Source organism: Leptopilina boulardi, unplaced genomic scaffold (assembly GCF_019393585.1).
Source record: "Leptopilina boulardi isolate dan_hultmark-lab unplaced genomic scaffold, ZJU_Lbou_2.1 LbouV2_303, whole genome shotgun sequence".
NCBI classification, from domain to species: domain Eukaryota; kingdom Metazoa; phylum Arthropoda; class Insecta; order Hymenoptera; family Figitidae; genus Leptopilina; species Leptopilina boulardi.
In genome coordinates, this window is record NW_026137867.1 from 451400 (window position 1) to 466400 (window position 15001).

The 15001-nt window shown below is 31.4% G+C and overlaps 2 protein-coding genes across 4 annotated transcripts in view; one reads left to right on the top strand and one right to left on the bottom strand.

Moving 5' to 3' along the window:
• The window catches only part of LOC127282957 (uncharacterized), an 87142-nt gene that overhangs the window by 10589 nt on the left and 61552 nt on the right, over positions 1-15001 (bottom strand). Inside the window, exons 2-8 of the mRNA XM_051307558.1 lie at positions 14232-14488; positions 10183-10349; positions 9458-9658; positions 8442-9011; positions 7912-8359; positions 7032-7836; positions 6663-6956 (exon numbers count right to left, since the gene is read on the bottom strand). Of these exons, the coding sequence (XP_051163515.1) occupies positions 6663-6956; positions 7032-7836; positions 7912-8359; positions 8442-9011; positions 9458-9658; positions 10183-10349; positions 14232-14488 (2742 nt within the window). The remainder of the gene's footprint in view (positions 1-6662; positions 6957-7031; positions 7837-7911; positions 8360-8441; positions 9012-9457; positions 9659-10182; positions 10350-14231; positions 14489-15001) is intronic.
• The window catches only part of LOC127282983 (metabotropic glutamate receptor 7-like), a 248951-nt gene that overhangs the window by 2759 nt on the left and 231191 nt on the right, over positions 1-15001 (top strand). For 2 of the 3 annotated variants that reach the window (XM_051307602.1, XM_051307605.1), the window contains exons 2-3: positions 9573-9668; positions 14639-14773. The gene's annotated coding sequence lies outside the window, so the exon portion shown is untranslated. Of the gene's footprint in view, positions 1-9572; positions 9669-14381; positions 14520-14638; positions 14774-15001 lie in introns of those variants that run through there. The other variant, XM_051307604.1, reaches the window with a different exon arrangement.

A 15001-nucleotide genomic window follows, 5' to 3' on the forward strand; every position in this document is an offset into this window, starting at 1 on the left:
GTTGTCAGAGTAATTTTTTCAATTTCCAATACTAAATTTTGTTTCCATGTTAAAAAATAGTTTTTCAAAAACATTTTTAAGTCGATGAATAAAATGTTTTTGTTTATTTTGATATCACAACTATTGTAAGAATAATTTAAAAACTTTTTAAATAAAAAATCTGAGGTCGAAAGAATTAAATTGGGGATGATAAAAAAAAATATACTCACCAAGCAATGAACATGGAACAATGGAAGATGAATTACTATGAAAATACCACACTGTTTATGGTGCATGTATTGATATTTTATCTAAAAACTATGGATTTGCATATAAAAGTATAAACACAAAACAAATCAAACAGCCAGGTGCAATAGGAAATGGGAAATAGGGATTAACATATACATACATATAATGTAAAAGAATTACACCATTAACAAACACGAGTATTTACAACCGAGGGATATACATAAATAAAGAGTGAAATTAAAAAAAAAAAAAAATTCTTTAAAAGGTACTTTTAAAAAAAGAATGTTCGGGTGAAATAAAAACGACCAAATGCAAACATAATGTCCATTTTGAAAAAATATGTCTATTCTCATACAGACAAGGATACTATTGTATCATTAATATGATAATAATAATTATCGTCATCGTAAGAAGTCTATAAAGATATATAATAACGATTTTGCATTTATATACAGATAAAAATAAAAAGAAAAACGCATTAGTAAAATACATACATGTACATATTTATATATAAATTCATATACGCATACAAAAAACAAACAGAAGAAACAAAAAAAAAAATGCTTAAATAAAATTAAGTAACGTATTCACAATATACACAATTATTGCATTTAGCATGCCCTCCCCAGGTTGCAAGTACGTCCGTGTTTTTAATTATATCACCATTATCATTAGTTCAAGCAATTAATACAGCAGTTTATGTCGATTATCATAGCAGAGGTGTACTTTCCTATTCATCAATTTAAACTATATAGAATAAAAAAATTTTTCTTTTTTTTTATAGTTTCTAGTGTATTTGCAATTAGAAATAAATATAAAAAAGAGAATTTACTTCATTATTTTTTATAATTATGATAATTTTTGTAAATTATTTCTAATTGTAATATAATTTATTTTGATATAGTTTGTATAATATTCTAATATAACTTCTGTTTTATTTTATTTATTTTTTTTTATAGATTTTTGAATTTTTTTTATTCTTATTATAATAGTTTCTTATTGAAAAAAAGATTTATCTAAGTACACTTTTGTTTGGACGGATAGTGCTGGATAAAACGACATGAAACTAGAAAGGCGTATTAAAACAAATACTTTTGTGGTTTTTATATAATACTTAGTAGCCCATTAAAAAAAAAAAATCTAAAATATAGTTAGTTATTATTGTTAGTCACTGGTCGACGCTACTTACAACGCGAGGTGTGCACGCTTTACCAACTAAACATGCGTGAAAATGCCACGTTTACACGGTGAATTATTTATTTCTTTTTCTTTTCTTTTTTTTTTAACAAATTATAAAATTTTCTAATGTTGTGTTTCAATTTTTAAAAAATTATATATATTATTCACAACCAACCACTGGGAAAATCAAAAACAATGCTTAAATTCATGCACCAAGTTTCACAAACAAGACATTAAAAGATGTAATTTTTTTTTTTTTTGAAAGAGGTGGAAACTCGTTAGTCACTGTGTCAACGAGGCACGATTTATACTATATATGTATAGTAAATATGAAATGTCAATGAAATGATTTTTTAATCCTGATTATTTATAATCTCGATTAATAATCTTGAAAGAAAGCCTCTGTCATATTTTAAACTTATGCGCAGTTTAGTATTTTTTTTTTCTTATTTTATAGATAATTGTCATATTTAATTTCACTAATTATTATATACATCGTCATGGCACGAGTCAAGATTTTTTTTTCAAATTTTAATTTTAAATGTAGTTAACAAAATTAAAATTTTTTTTTGTGTATGAAATACTTTAGTCGTTGCTTTCGGACAAATATTAAAAAAAATATGTTTATGAAAAAAGATTTAAAAAAATTTTTTTTTGTTATTTAAAAAATTTGTAAGTTAGAAACTTTAGTGGAATTTTTATTATTTTCAATCGTATGATTTTCTATGACTGGTATAACTGATTATTTCAAGTTGTCAAATGAAATTGTTTGATATTAACATTGACAGCATTCTAGAATTTATGAGATGGAATTATTCCATCGGATATAGACTGTGCGTCCTAGATTTAATTTGTTTTATTCGAATAATTATCTACTCGTAGAAGTGTATTGAGATTATAAGTACATACGCACGAGGGATGGTCTTATAAAATTATAATCAATAATTATACTCCCCCCCCTTCGCCCCTCCTCCTTTTGTATCACTATATAAGTGTTAATGCAGATCCAATATTTCAAATGATATCGCTATACATTGTATATATAGATATTTTCTCTATACGTAGAACGTTTCTTGACGACTAAAATTTTCCTCTCAATTTACAGATTTTTTTCAAAAAAAAAATAGTTTTCTTTTATTTCGATCATGATTTTGAAAAATTATTTACACATTTTGTAAATATTTGATATTTTAAAAAAATTTTGTAATTGTTTTTTTTTTATTTTGTAATTTTATAAAAATAATTTAAAAAATTTTTTTGCATTAGATTTTGCAAAATTATTTTTATAAATATTATAAATGTTTTTTTAAATATTGTATTTTTTTTTCTAATTTGCGATTTTTGAAAGTTTTTTTTCTTTCTTGATTCATAAATTTTTTAGACTATTTTCTTAAATTTTAGAAATTATTTTAAATTTTTAGATTTTTTTTTGTTTTTATTTTTTTTGTAATCTTGATATACATATTTAATGACAGGTATTTAAGAAAGTGTTGGAAAAAGGGGAAATAGATAGTAATATTACGAGGGAATATAAGATATAAATTTTTCGTTGACTCATTTTGTGCGATAGTGCAAACAAGAAAGTTGTCTATAGCTTGTGATCTCATTGGGGTTATCTAGCTTTTTTACATTTGTTATTTAGCACGGATTTGGCATCTGTTGAGAAAATGATGAGGTATGCAATAAGATAAAGAATACATTATTACTCTTTAAAGATCAAGCTTGTTATATAACACATTAGTCATAGACAAAAATGGTAATTATATTTTTAATATAATTTATTTTTATCAAAAAAAAAATTTATTTTAAGATTTAGTAAATAATCAATATTTAATATTCAGATATTTAAATTCGATTTTGATATAAATATAATTAGATTAAATTTAGATATGAATAAAATTAGATTCAAATATTTATCCACTTTTTGAAATTTGAATTTTAAATGTTACGCAAATAATTCAGTAACATCTGATTGAAACTTTCGGATTAAGTCTTATAAATTCAGATGATAAAGTTGGAAGGTTAAAGCATTACTTGGGGTCATATCTTTATAATAGGAAAATTACCACGGAGAAACTTGAAAGAGTAGGATGCAAAAAAAAATGTATACCGCAAGATTCTGCATTTATTTTTAAATGGTTCCCACTTTTTTTTCCAACATTCTCGAAATACTTGTTTCGTAATTCGCGATTATTTCACCGTTGAAGTTGATAATTTCACTAAAAAGTAAAATGAAAATATTTTTCTTTCTGGTCAGATTGCATTGTATCAAATATTTATTTTTTTGCGTGTATATATTACTTGGGATAATCTGTAATGAAAATTTTTTGTCAAGAAACGTTACCACCAAATAGACTCTAAAAATAGTTTTTCTAAATTGAAATAAGTTTTTGAATATTGCACTGACAATTTTATTGAGATCAATTTACTAAAAGAAAAAAAATCCTTTTTATTAGAAGCAAAGTTTTAAAAATATATTTTCTAAAAATATTTTTAGTTAAAAATTTTTGAAATATCATTTAAAATTTTTTAACTTTTAGTGATTATTGTTTAAAACTTACGAGGTCTTCGGGTTGCTAGAAACAGAAGATGTCTTGCCAGCATGTTTGCTTTTAAAAATGTTTTTAAATGGTGACAGTCTGTGAAAAAGTGGTTTCGTTTTCCGCGTCTTTGGCGACCGCTTGTCTACCAACAAGATTTACTTTATGTTGACTGATAAAAGTGTATCAGAAACAAGAAGTATAGAATTAAAAGTGCGCACTTTTTCTTTTTATCTCCCAAAAATTATGCTAATCATCCCTTCACTACAATTCAAAATAAATAATCTTATTTTCTAACTAAAGGAAATGATTTTTATATTTGATTTAAAAATATCATTTTAAAGCTAATGGAAATTTGTCGTGTAAATTAATTTTCGAGTCTTGTAAAAATGGAAAAAACGAAAGTTCTGTCCGGTCGAACGACCGGACCGTTGACTGAATACTATCAGTGGCAAGTGGAAGTATTTGAACCCCCCACGTTAGTAGAGGGAAAGGAGCGGTAGGGAAATTTATTTATTTATCTGCATCTGCGGTTTCATCGTTCGGGATAAACATCGAAAATCTGACGCAATTCTGTAGCTCATTGAAACAGCAGCTAAGATAAGGGCTGATGCACATTTTCTCCGGGCACCCCCTGAACATTCCTACATCTAACTCATTACAACTTTTTTTCGAATTTTTTTTCCCTTCTTTTTCTCTTTTCTGCTGAATCCACAGTTTCTTCCTGCTCTTGATAAGCAAAGAAGATGAAGGAGAAGGAGTGCACGTGCTAATAAATTTCTTTATTAAATCCTTCTGCGGTCGTCAACCTCAGTTGCAAATCGCAAAAACGTGTTTGGAAAACTACAGTTTTATCTGAATAACGAGTTTACCTAAATAAAAAATTTCATTCCCATCAATACAAGTTTGATAACTCTTTCTCTCAACTGATGAATTTTTTGTTTTGCTATTTTTAGGGGACAAATAATTTCCAAAAGCTAATTTAATTGTGATAAAATAATTTTTCAGATATAAAAAATATTAAATTCAATTGTTATTGAACAAAGTTGGAAAATTTTTTATAACATGAAGGACATAATTGACGGAAGTAAAATTAGTTTGAGAGATTGCCTTGAGCTTCTCTAAAAAGAATAGAATAATGCATAATAGTGTTATCAACAAATAGTGATATATATAGGCACGTGAACCATGAAGATTAGACAGAATAAAAGACGATGAACGTCTGTATAAAGGCAGATTAGAGACGAGTGAAAAGATCTTTTCGAGTAACCTTGCTGAAAATTAATCTCCCCCAGGGATTGTTCTTTTTATTTATCATAAAAACAATTTCACTTAAAAATTATCTCTATTATCGTTTTAACAATTAAATAGGAAGTTTTAGTCGCAGATGCAAATGGCAGAGCAATTGATAAACAAAAACGTGACGAATATCAATATTTAATTTACATTAAAGTAACGTTATTAAAAGAAATTTTTTTTATCTTGACCATGTAATTCTTATCAACATGTTCGTTTTTTGAATAAATTAATTTTATCTAATTGGATTTTGTTTGGTGGACAAATTCCTGTTTGGCACTAATTATTGTCACCGGTATTTTTCTAAAGATAACAAAAAACATATATATATATATACTTTTATAATTTTAAAAAACTACCAAATTTCGGTGTCATTTCCTGAATACTGAAGTACCTTAACAGGCTCAAGATCCAAAGCTCTTGGTCTTGGACTTGTTGGAATTGTGGGAAAAGGACAGGTAACTAAATTCACCTCAAAATCATTATCAATTTGTGGTTCTGGACTTGATATCGAGTCTGGATAATTTATTCTTTCCTTGAGCAATTCCTCCTGTATTTCCTCTGAGGGAGTTCGTATAATTTTTGGAGATTTTTCTGAATGATTGGCGAATTTTTTGATAAACATTATAGGACTATTTGCCATTCGATAACTTTCGCTTCGTTTTATTTTACGTTCCGATTTGTTGGATTTTGAATTTGAATCGAATGATTCTGAATTTAGGGAATTTGGTTCTGGTGTTTGTGAATTTGATTCGGATGTTAGGGAATTTAAATTTTCCCCATTTTGAGATTCGTTTAATTTAAAATTTGATGTACCAGCATTTTCATCGATCTGAGTTATACCATTTTGGAAACTAACTCCATTTTCTTTATCGAGACCATTATCGGATCTCATGACTTTTCTATAAAAATTAGGTGTGTCTAAATCTGATTCTAAAAGCTTTCTACATAATTTGGGTGTGGTTCCACTGGGTTTTAAATGATGAAAACCAAGTGATTTTTCGTAATTGAGTCTAGAATTGGGATTGAGAACTTTACGTTGATTTCGCGAGAGGGGAGTGTCGATGATTAGTGATGAAACATTATTTGATTCATTTAAACTAACATTGCACTTTGTTTCAGATTGATTTTCAATCATTTCGGGTGGATAGTTTTCATCTTTTATTTTTGCTAATTGATTTTGGGAATTTATGGGAGATATTCTTGGTTTATTGCCCCTTAAAGGTCGACCGTAAATTCTAGAAGTTGTTAGAGAACGAATTTTTGGATTAATGGAACGTTTGCCGGAAAGCAACTGACTTTGGGTTTTATTCACACCAGTCGAAGATCGAAGATGATTGACGGATGATTGAGTGCACTCTAATCTACCGGTGCTAGTGCAATCGTTATGTTGAGTGCTCGGTTCAGATGGCGTCTTACCTTCGTCACCTTGAACGTTGACGTAAGCGCCGCGAACTTGTTTATAGGGACTGCTGAGACAGGTGGGACTGACGACTGTTGTTGGTGTTCGCACATAATCGGGACTCGTTGCTCTCTCTGGACTTTTTGCTGCTCGTATGATCATTTTTCCCAATTGTGGCGATGTTGGTGGTGATGATGATTTTGTATTACCATCAATGAAATCCATTGTTTTTGTGACAGCTCTTACGTTTATTTGAGCACGATGAAGTAAAGGTGATGGACTAGGCGAAGCTCCTTCTTTCACAAATGGACCTGTAAATAAAATGGTAAATTATTTCTGTTTTTGTGATAAATTGTATTTTCCTAATGAGGAATTGTAATCATTACCTGGATTAAAAGTAGTGTGTGCTCCCTTTCTTCGTCTTAAACTGTCCGACGAGTAGACGACCTTTCCTTCTGAATCCAATGTCACTCTAGCGCCTTGTCGTTTTCTCTCCAGGGATGAATCTGGTTTCTTTGGCAATTCACTGAGGCTTACGTATTCCGCGTCTTTTTTGAAGAGATCAGCATTCGCGTATGTCACTGGTGAACGAATCGTCAGAGTGGAATCCTGATGCTTGTCATTATTGTTTCTCACGTCGGCTATGGTAACATAGTCGCCGGAGTCTGGATTTATTAATTCCTGAATAGTTGTCTTTTGTTGCTTCTTGCCTGCCTGTAGTACACCGCGAAGTTTTCCAAGTACTCCACTGAGAGGACTGACCTTTGTCGAAGACTGTAATGGTTGTTTTTCTTCAGGCGATGGTAGGACTGTTTGCACAGTTGCGTAAAGATTCTTATCCTGTCCGTTAATTACTTCCATTTTTGATGTACCGACTGTCGCCGACATTAACACTGAACCAGCACTTTCTTTATTTTCTTGTTTATTCTTGTCACGGTCTTTCGCGTGTTCATCGTCCGATCCTGGTGGTGTGATGACACACATTGATGGAATTCGACTCGTGTTAATTGCTGTCTTTGATCGAATCCTCTCGATTCGATCGCATCCTTCCAAATCGCTTGATTCGGAATATTCAAATTCGGAGTATGATCTGCCGGTGCAGGCTGGACTCGATGCTGATTCCACTGGCGATGATGATGTGTTATGACCACTGTCTGGTGATTCACCACCTTGTTTGTTTTGACCGTGAACCTGTAATTTAAATAAAAATAAAATAAAAGACATTGAGGAATTGAAAGATAAAAATTTAGAATAAAAAGTAAGTACCATTGCAACAACTGTCAAACTTGATTTTCGTTCAGGAGGTGGAGGGGCCAAGAGAGCTGTACAGACAGTTCCTGCTGAACTTGTTGTCGTTGATGTTGATCCCCTTCCAAATAATTCGTATTCATTTTCAACAACCGGAGATGTTGGATCTGATCCAAGGTCAACGGACCTGACGAGAGGACTCTGGGGAAGTACTTCTTCCTCCCTCAGTGTTTTTAGTCCAGAGTCCATGTGAAAAGATGTGTAATATCCTTCAGTGTCACATGAATAAACTGAAGATGTTTCCCCATCGTCTGAGAATGGAACAACGGTGATATCCTGAATGATGTCCGGTGTGAGGGTTCCTTCGGAAGTCACAGAGGATGAGGCCGATGTATCTCTACCCTTGAATCTTCGAATATGACACAATGATGTTGATGAAGTGCCAATGGAAGCAGTTGTCGTCGATCTGAAAGGATTTCGTGAGTTTAGTAATTTTTTTTGTTAAAGAATTTAAAAAATTAGTAATTATTTGGAAGAAAGAAAAATACCTGGGTTGGTGCGTCGTTGTAGTTGTTTCGCTTCCAATACTGGCCCTTCCACTTTCGGAGGAGGCGCTCCAGTTACCGGAACTGGAATGAGGAGCGTCGTCCCGACCGCTTCCTTTTCTTCTTTCTCTCCTTTGTGCGGCACTTTCTCTTAACTTGACGCTTGGCTGTTTATCTGAACAAGGCACAGAAACAGGAATACTGGATGTACTTTTGCCACTGGAACTCGACGAACTTGGCTTTCTTTCATGAGACTTGTCCTTTCTTCGTCTGGTCGTCACGGTTTCGTAGATATTAGTCTCTTCCGGTGTTATTGGTTGGACTTCGATCGTCCTGTCGGTGCTCGATGAGCCAGCATCGGCTTCCGGTTGTTCGAGTTGTTGCACGCTCTGACTACTCTTCGGACTTATAAGCTTCAGTCTTGACATTCCCCATGCCTTTAATGTATTAAAGTGAGATTTCTTCTCCGTTGGCGATTCTTTCTTTGATGATCCCAAAATATCGGTACTCGCAGATCGTTGTGTTCTTGATGATGGTCCAACTGATTCTTCAGGTTCATCTGTCGTTGTCTCACTGTAACATTCGATTTTAGTTTCACTTTAATAATAATTTGATAAAATGATTGTTATATAAAATTAATATCATAATATTAAAAATAATGTCGATTGTTTTATTTATTCGACATACGATTTTTGATATTGAAAGCTTAGGTAAATTTTTTCATGGTTCGATAACCCAGAAGAATTTTATCAAGCATGACGGATTGTTTGATTTCTTTATGCTAAGCCGTACCGCGGAGTCTGCTATATACTGGATTACCGTAGCAACGTAAAATCGAGAACAGTAAATCTGCGCGGAATCTTAAATGGTATACATGAGCTTTTTCAAGTCTAGTTATTGCGGTTTGATTTATAGATCATAAATATTACATTTCAATATCAGAAATAATTTTGTGACAAGCTTTTTTTTTTTTTATTCAATTGAAATTTTTTTTTAAAAATTCCAAAATTGGTACTTACCCTTCAATAGCTTGACGAATTTCTTTTTGATCGGTACCAGCGATCGTGTTTCGTCTTTTGCCTCTAGGCCTCCTTGGACGCGACCTTCTTTTCACGGCCGTCTCTTGTGTTTCAGGTCCAGATAACAAGGATCGTCTTCGCATTGACATTCGATAGAATCCTCTGCCACTCACATCTACAGCCACTATTTCTGCTGGGAATCTACAAAATGGTGAGTGATATAAATAATTTTATTCAAATTTTTTAAAATTGGTAATAATTATACCGATTTTTTTTACTAATTCAATAATTTTTAAAAAAACATGAAACGAGTATAGAAAATATAAAAAGAAAGGATAAAGAAGAATTGCAAAAAGAATAAATCAAGTAACGAATATATAGAATCGATGTGAAATCGAAAGTAAAAGGAATTTCATTCAAAGAAACAATTTTTGTCCCTTTAAATAGAATGACAATATTTCATTCTCTTCAGAGAGCCAACAAATATCCATGAGCTTCAAGTTGACAATGAAAAAAAAGAAGTTGTGTTTTTTTTTTCTCTTATAACTCTGCAAATGTACAAAGCACTAGAGTCCAAAGAAACTTGAAGCACCAGCAGATATTGACTTTCTTTAAGTGTTGTAGTTGTTGGAGGATATATTCAACTTGAAGTGCCCAGTTGATGCTGCATGCATTCGACGGCTCCCGCATATATGGTAATGTCAACTATTCTATATAGTACTCACTTGAGTGCTATTGCCTGAACCTGTTCCTCCGGACTAGGAAGCTTGTGATCGACTGCACTGTCATCGGTTGTATCTCCTAAGATCCTGGACATGCAATCCGGTGGGACAGTCACGTCCCCAAGTGCTTCGGCCGATGTCCATCTTCGTAAATCCTCGATAGCGGCCGGCTGAAATTAGTCATTTTTTTTTTTTTTTATTTCAAATTTAACAATAATCACTAAAATTTAATTGCGAATATTGAATTAAAACGCTTATTAAATTAATAATAAATTTATTCTAGACGATAACAAAAAATATCGTATTCTTTTGAATATTTTCGTAAACTTGGTGTTGAATTGCCATTGTTACTGGAGTGGAAAAAGTTTTACACCTTGTGTGATCTTTGTGACACGACACGTTGCGTAGGTGTTCTCATTGTCGAATGTCAATGTGCGACAAACTGGATCTTTCCTGACAAGGAACAGATTATATTACCCTTTGGTTTCTGTCTGGTTCAGATAATTTTCATAAAAGAATTTTTAAATGATGGTAGAAACATACTCTTCTTTGGTTTCTTCCCATTAAAAATTCGGTAACTCTCTTTCTCTTTATTGCATTGAATTTCATAATTTTGTAATCGCAGTTTTTTTTTTCTTCGAAACAATATTATATGTATATAATTATAGATGCAATTTATGGATATATAGATCCGTATTTGTATATCCAATTATATTTTTTTATAGATTGCGGCTAAATTTATATGTTCCCTTACAAGTCGTAAACAAGAAATTTTAATGAGTGGTTTATATAATATTTTATCAGGTCTGCGAAGACAATAAAATGTTAAAAATATTTTTTGATGATAAAAATACATTTGGCAAAAAGGAAAGGGGAACAACAAGAATATTTTGTCGATGACCTTTCTGAAGATCACGAATTGAGTGAATCAGTTTATTGGACTCATAAAAATAATCTTTATAGTCGAAACACTGCAGCTCTTCAAAGGCTAGTGGTTCCAATAGTAATTAGTTTAATTGCAGATGCGATAGTTTTTTTTTACGAGAGTCATTTGAGACAATGACTACGAAATATTAGAAAGATTTGAAATTCACGATTAATTTTTTACTTTATTTATTTAATAAAAATATTTATCTGAATCGTCAATTATTTAAAAACGTTGAATAATTTTAAAAATTCTTTGTTGATTTCGATACAAAAAAAAAAGAGGAGTTGAATAAATCTTTTATGGCATCTTATCCAGTCGGGTCACTGTTGCATAAAAAGCAAAATAACGTGACCACGTGATTCTATGGTGACCATTAAATTTCGTGTAAAATAAAAGGCGCTATTATTGTTCACATAATTTATGATACTGCTCACATTAAACTTGATCGGATCCTCTCAACTTTTATATATATATATATATTTTTTCCAGACTGCATAACGTGCAAATATAATATATATTGCCACGCATGGAACAATGTTAAAAGTGAAAGTATGTCGTGTGTGTTCATCCAGACACAATAAATTCATAAGTAAATTACAATGGACGTTTATCGAATCGGAAAATATTACGACTAATTTAGCAATCAAATTCGAATCGAGTAATTTAATTAGTTGTTGGAATATGATTGGAAACGGGACTTTTATTTATATAGAGGAAATTTTGAAATATGCGCCTGTCGCATTTAATTTCAACTTTTTACCATTTAAGCTCTATCTTCTATGCAATTATTATATCGCGTGGCAAATTTATTGGTTAGCGATTTCCAGTTGATTGCCACATGTGATAGGGCGGATTTATGTTACTCTTCAAAGCGAAGAAGGCTTTTACAAGATTCTTGCTTCGTACACGTGTTCGTATATTTATATATATATATGTGTGTATAGTATATACACCACGGATTTCCTATTGGGAGTTTTGGTCCATTAGCGCCACGTCGGCAGGTATAACGAACGTAGGATAGGAAAGAACAGAGAAAAGGAACAACAGGACCAAACCCGCCACAGGAGTTCCCTTTTGCTAAAAGATATACGTAACCTGCCGGCAACCTGCACGGCCTTGTCGAATACGCGCTAAGTACATAGGGTGTCTCAAAAAAAAAATCACTTTATCATCTTCCTCTCTTTCTTTGCCGCAAAATTTTTCTTTTTCGAAAAACAAACAATTCACAATAGGAGAGTTTACGGGAAAAAGAAAATCTCATTTTTGAGGTTCGTGTCAAATTAAATGAGTCTTGGAAAAAAAAGATCAATCTCAATTTAAGCTGAAAGTTGTATGAAAACAAAATATATTTGGAGATTTGTATTTAGAATTTTGAAAAATCTCTATCTGAAATTTAGCTGATTTTAATTTAATTTTCATTGTCTTAAACGTAACAGTTAAATTCTTTTCTTTTTGTTAAAAAAAATATATATATAGCCGAATTCTTATGACCTTTTATTAAAATTGATGTCAACTTTTTTCCTAAAATTTTCATCTCGCGACACTTGTATTTGAAATTGATACTAAATTAAAAATTTGACATTTGAAATGTTGGTAGAATATTCCAAGTTATGGTCAGACAGAGTGTTCATAAATGTCACTGTAAGTTACATCTTGTAAACCAACAGTAAATTTTGTTGGGGTTTTACTCGTTTTCCGGAATGTGTCGCACAGGTGACGATAAACCATTTCAAAAATGATGAAGAGTATATATATTTTTTTTAACAAGTACTGTAAATTGTGAGTACAGGATTATTCTAAACGACTAGTGGGACTTTTAATTATTTTCTCCCAACGAAAATTGAGAGAGAAACGAGTTTTTAAAATTCACTATTGACTTTTTATTACATACACTTAATGTCAATCATTGTTGAAAGAGATTTAAATTGAATTCTATTTCTAAAAGTATCTTTTCAAAATCAATTTTCAATCACCCGTTATAATCTTGAGTTTCGTACAGAGTTCTTACACGGCTGGGTCCCGAGAGAAACCTCTCAACGGAGTGGGTGGAATTTCCAGTGTTGCCAGACCAAGAGGTGCAATAGGGATGTTTGTTATTTCATTTATAGAATTCTCAGATAAAATTCTGACTCACCAATGTTTGTCAACATGTGGTTTTAGCAAATATTTTTCATTAATTACAAAGTTGAAATCTAGAAGACAATAGAATAGATTCGAATTAATCTTTGTCAAACAATAGTATAGGGATAGAGTAGGAATGTTTACTGAAATTTGGTTCTTTGTTGTGATTTTCTTTATAGTGCTCATGAATCAACCAATTACGGTTACGGAAAAAGAAATCAATAACAATTATCCGTAACAAAGATATATTGTTCTAAAAGGATTTCTATTTATTCAATAGGAGAAATTCTCAAAACTGGATATTTAATTGTGCATTAACAATAAAGTAATTATTTTAATAGAATTTGCAATTTGAATTGTAAATCAAGAATGTATTTGGTGTTAACCTGATCGAAAATTAGGTGCGAAAGAAATAACGAATTATAAAAAAAATAATAAATATCTTTTCGTATATCTTGGGGATTAGTTTTTGATATAAGAAAAAATCTTTGAGGATCTAAATTAGTCTCAGCATCCAACAAATTTAAGATTAATGCCAAAGGATTTATTCCAGAAAAAAGGGAGCCGACGTGTGAATGAAATAATTCTTCTTGGCAGAGAGATATACCTGAAACTGCTTTCTTGACCAAGAGAGGCAGACCACCGGGTGCCTCTCAATTTATATATCTCAGTAGATACACAGCACAGCATCCAATGCCATCTCCCATTCAACCTGTTCACTTGAACACAGAGTATATTCGTTGGGACAATTTCTAAAAGTATTTTCTAGGCAAAAGATCTTTTTTTCAATATTGAATTCAACAAATCCTTTGCAGGTTTCTCGGGACACGTACTACCTTTACAGGTGCATTGAATAATTTATCTAGAAATTCCTTTTGAAATATGTAACAATAGTTTGTAACTGATTTGCATTATTGTGTGCGTCAAAATTTATTGTATTTATAATTCAATAATTCGCAAATAATTGAAAATTTTTTTTTTTAAATACGGGTCCAATACTTACGACTCTTGATTCAATGTCGAGACTGCGATCTCGCCTTCTTTTGCCAAGGACAGGAGTGCAGAGGAACATATCCATAGAACTGCCATCTTGATCTCTTCTTAAAGAATCCAAACTTCGTACAGCAACAATTGCCGCGGCGTCGTATAATTCTTTCAATGCTTTTGGCCTCGTGTCCGCTGTAAACAACGAGGTCACAGGTTTGTTCGTCGATTGAAAATGATCCGTCTTCAGAGCAAATGAACAAATGTCAGATTCCGCTGTAACAGAAAATTAATTTTATCACTCAATGTAATAATTCATAACACATTCAGAGATTAGGGAAAAGAGAAAACTGATCAAAAATTTAGAAGTTTTTTTTTTAATGAAAAAAAAATGGACAGTAATTTTATAATTGTTTTTTTTTGCAGTGTCTTGCCATCAAAAATCCTAATGGACAGGAAGAGTATAAAAGAAGAAAATCGTCCCCAGTGCGGTGAAAGAAAAGATCTTCGCGAGTCAAAATAAACGGTTGCGGTTATTTCCAACGTGGGATTCACCGATCGGTAAGTCATTTTTTATTTTTGAGACAGCCGATTTTTTCTTTTATTTAACATAAAAAAGTGAAGGAAACTAATAAAGAATATTTTATTAAAAAATTTTAGTCATTTTATAGTTGAAAAAAATTTAACGATCTTTTATATAATTGAGGATCTAATGGGATTTTTTTCTCAATTGTAATTATGCCATTAACGTCTTTTTTTTCGACGGTTTTGCATATTATTGTGTATATG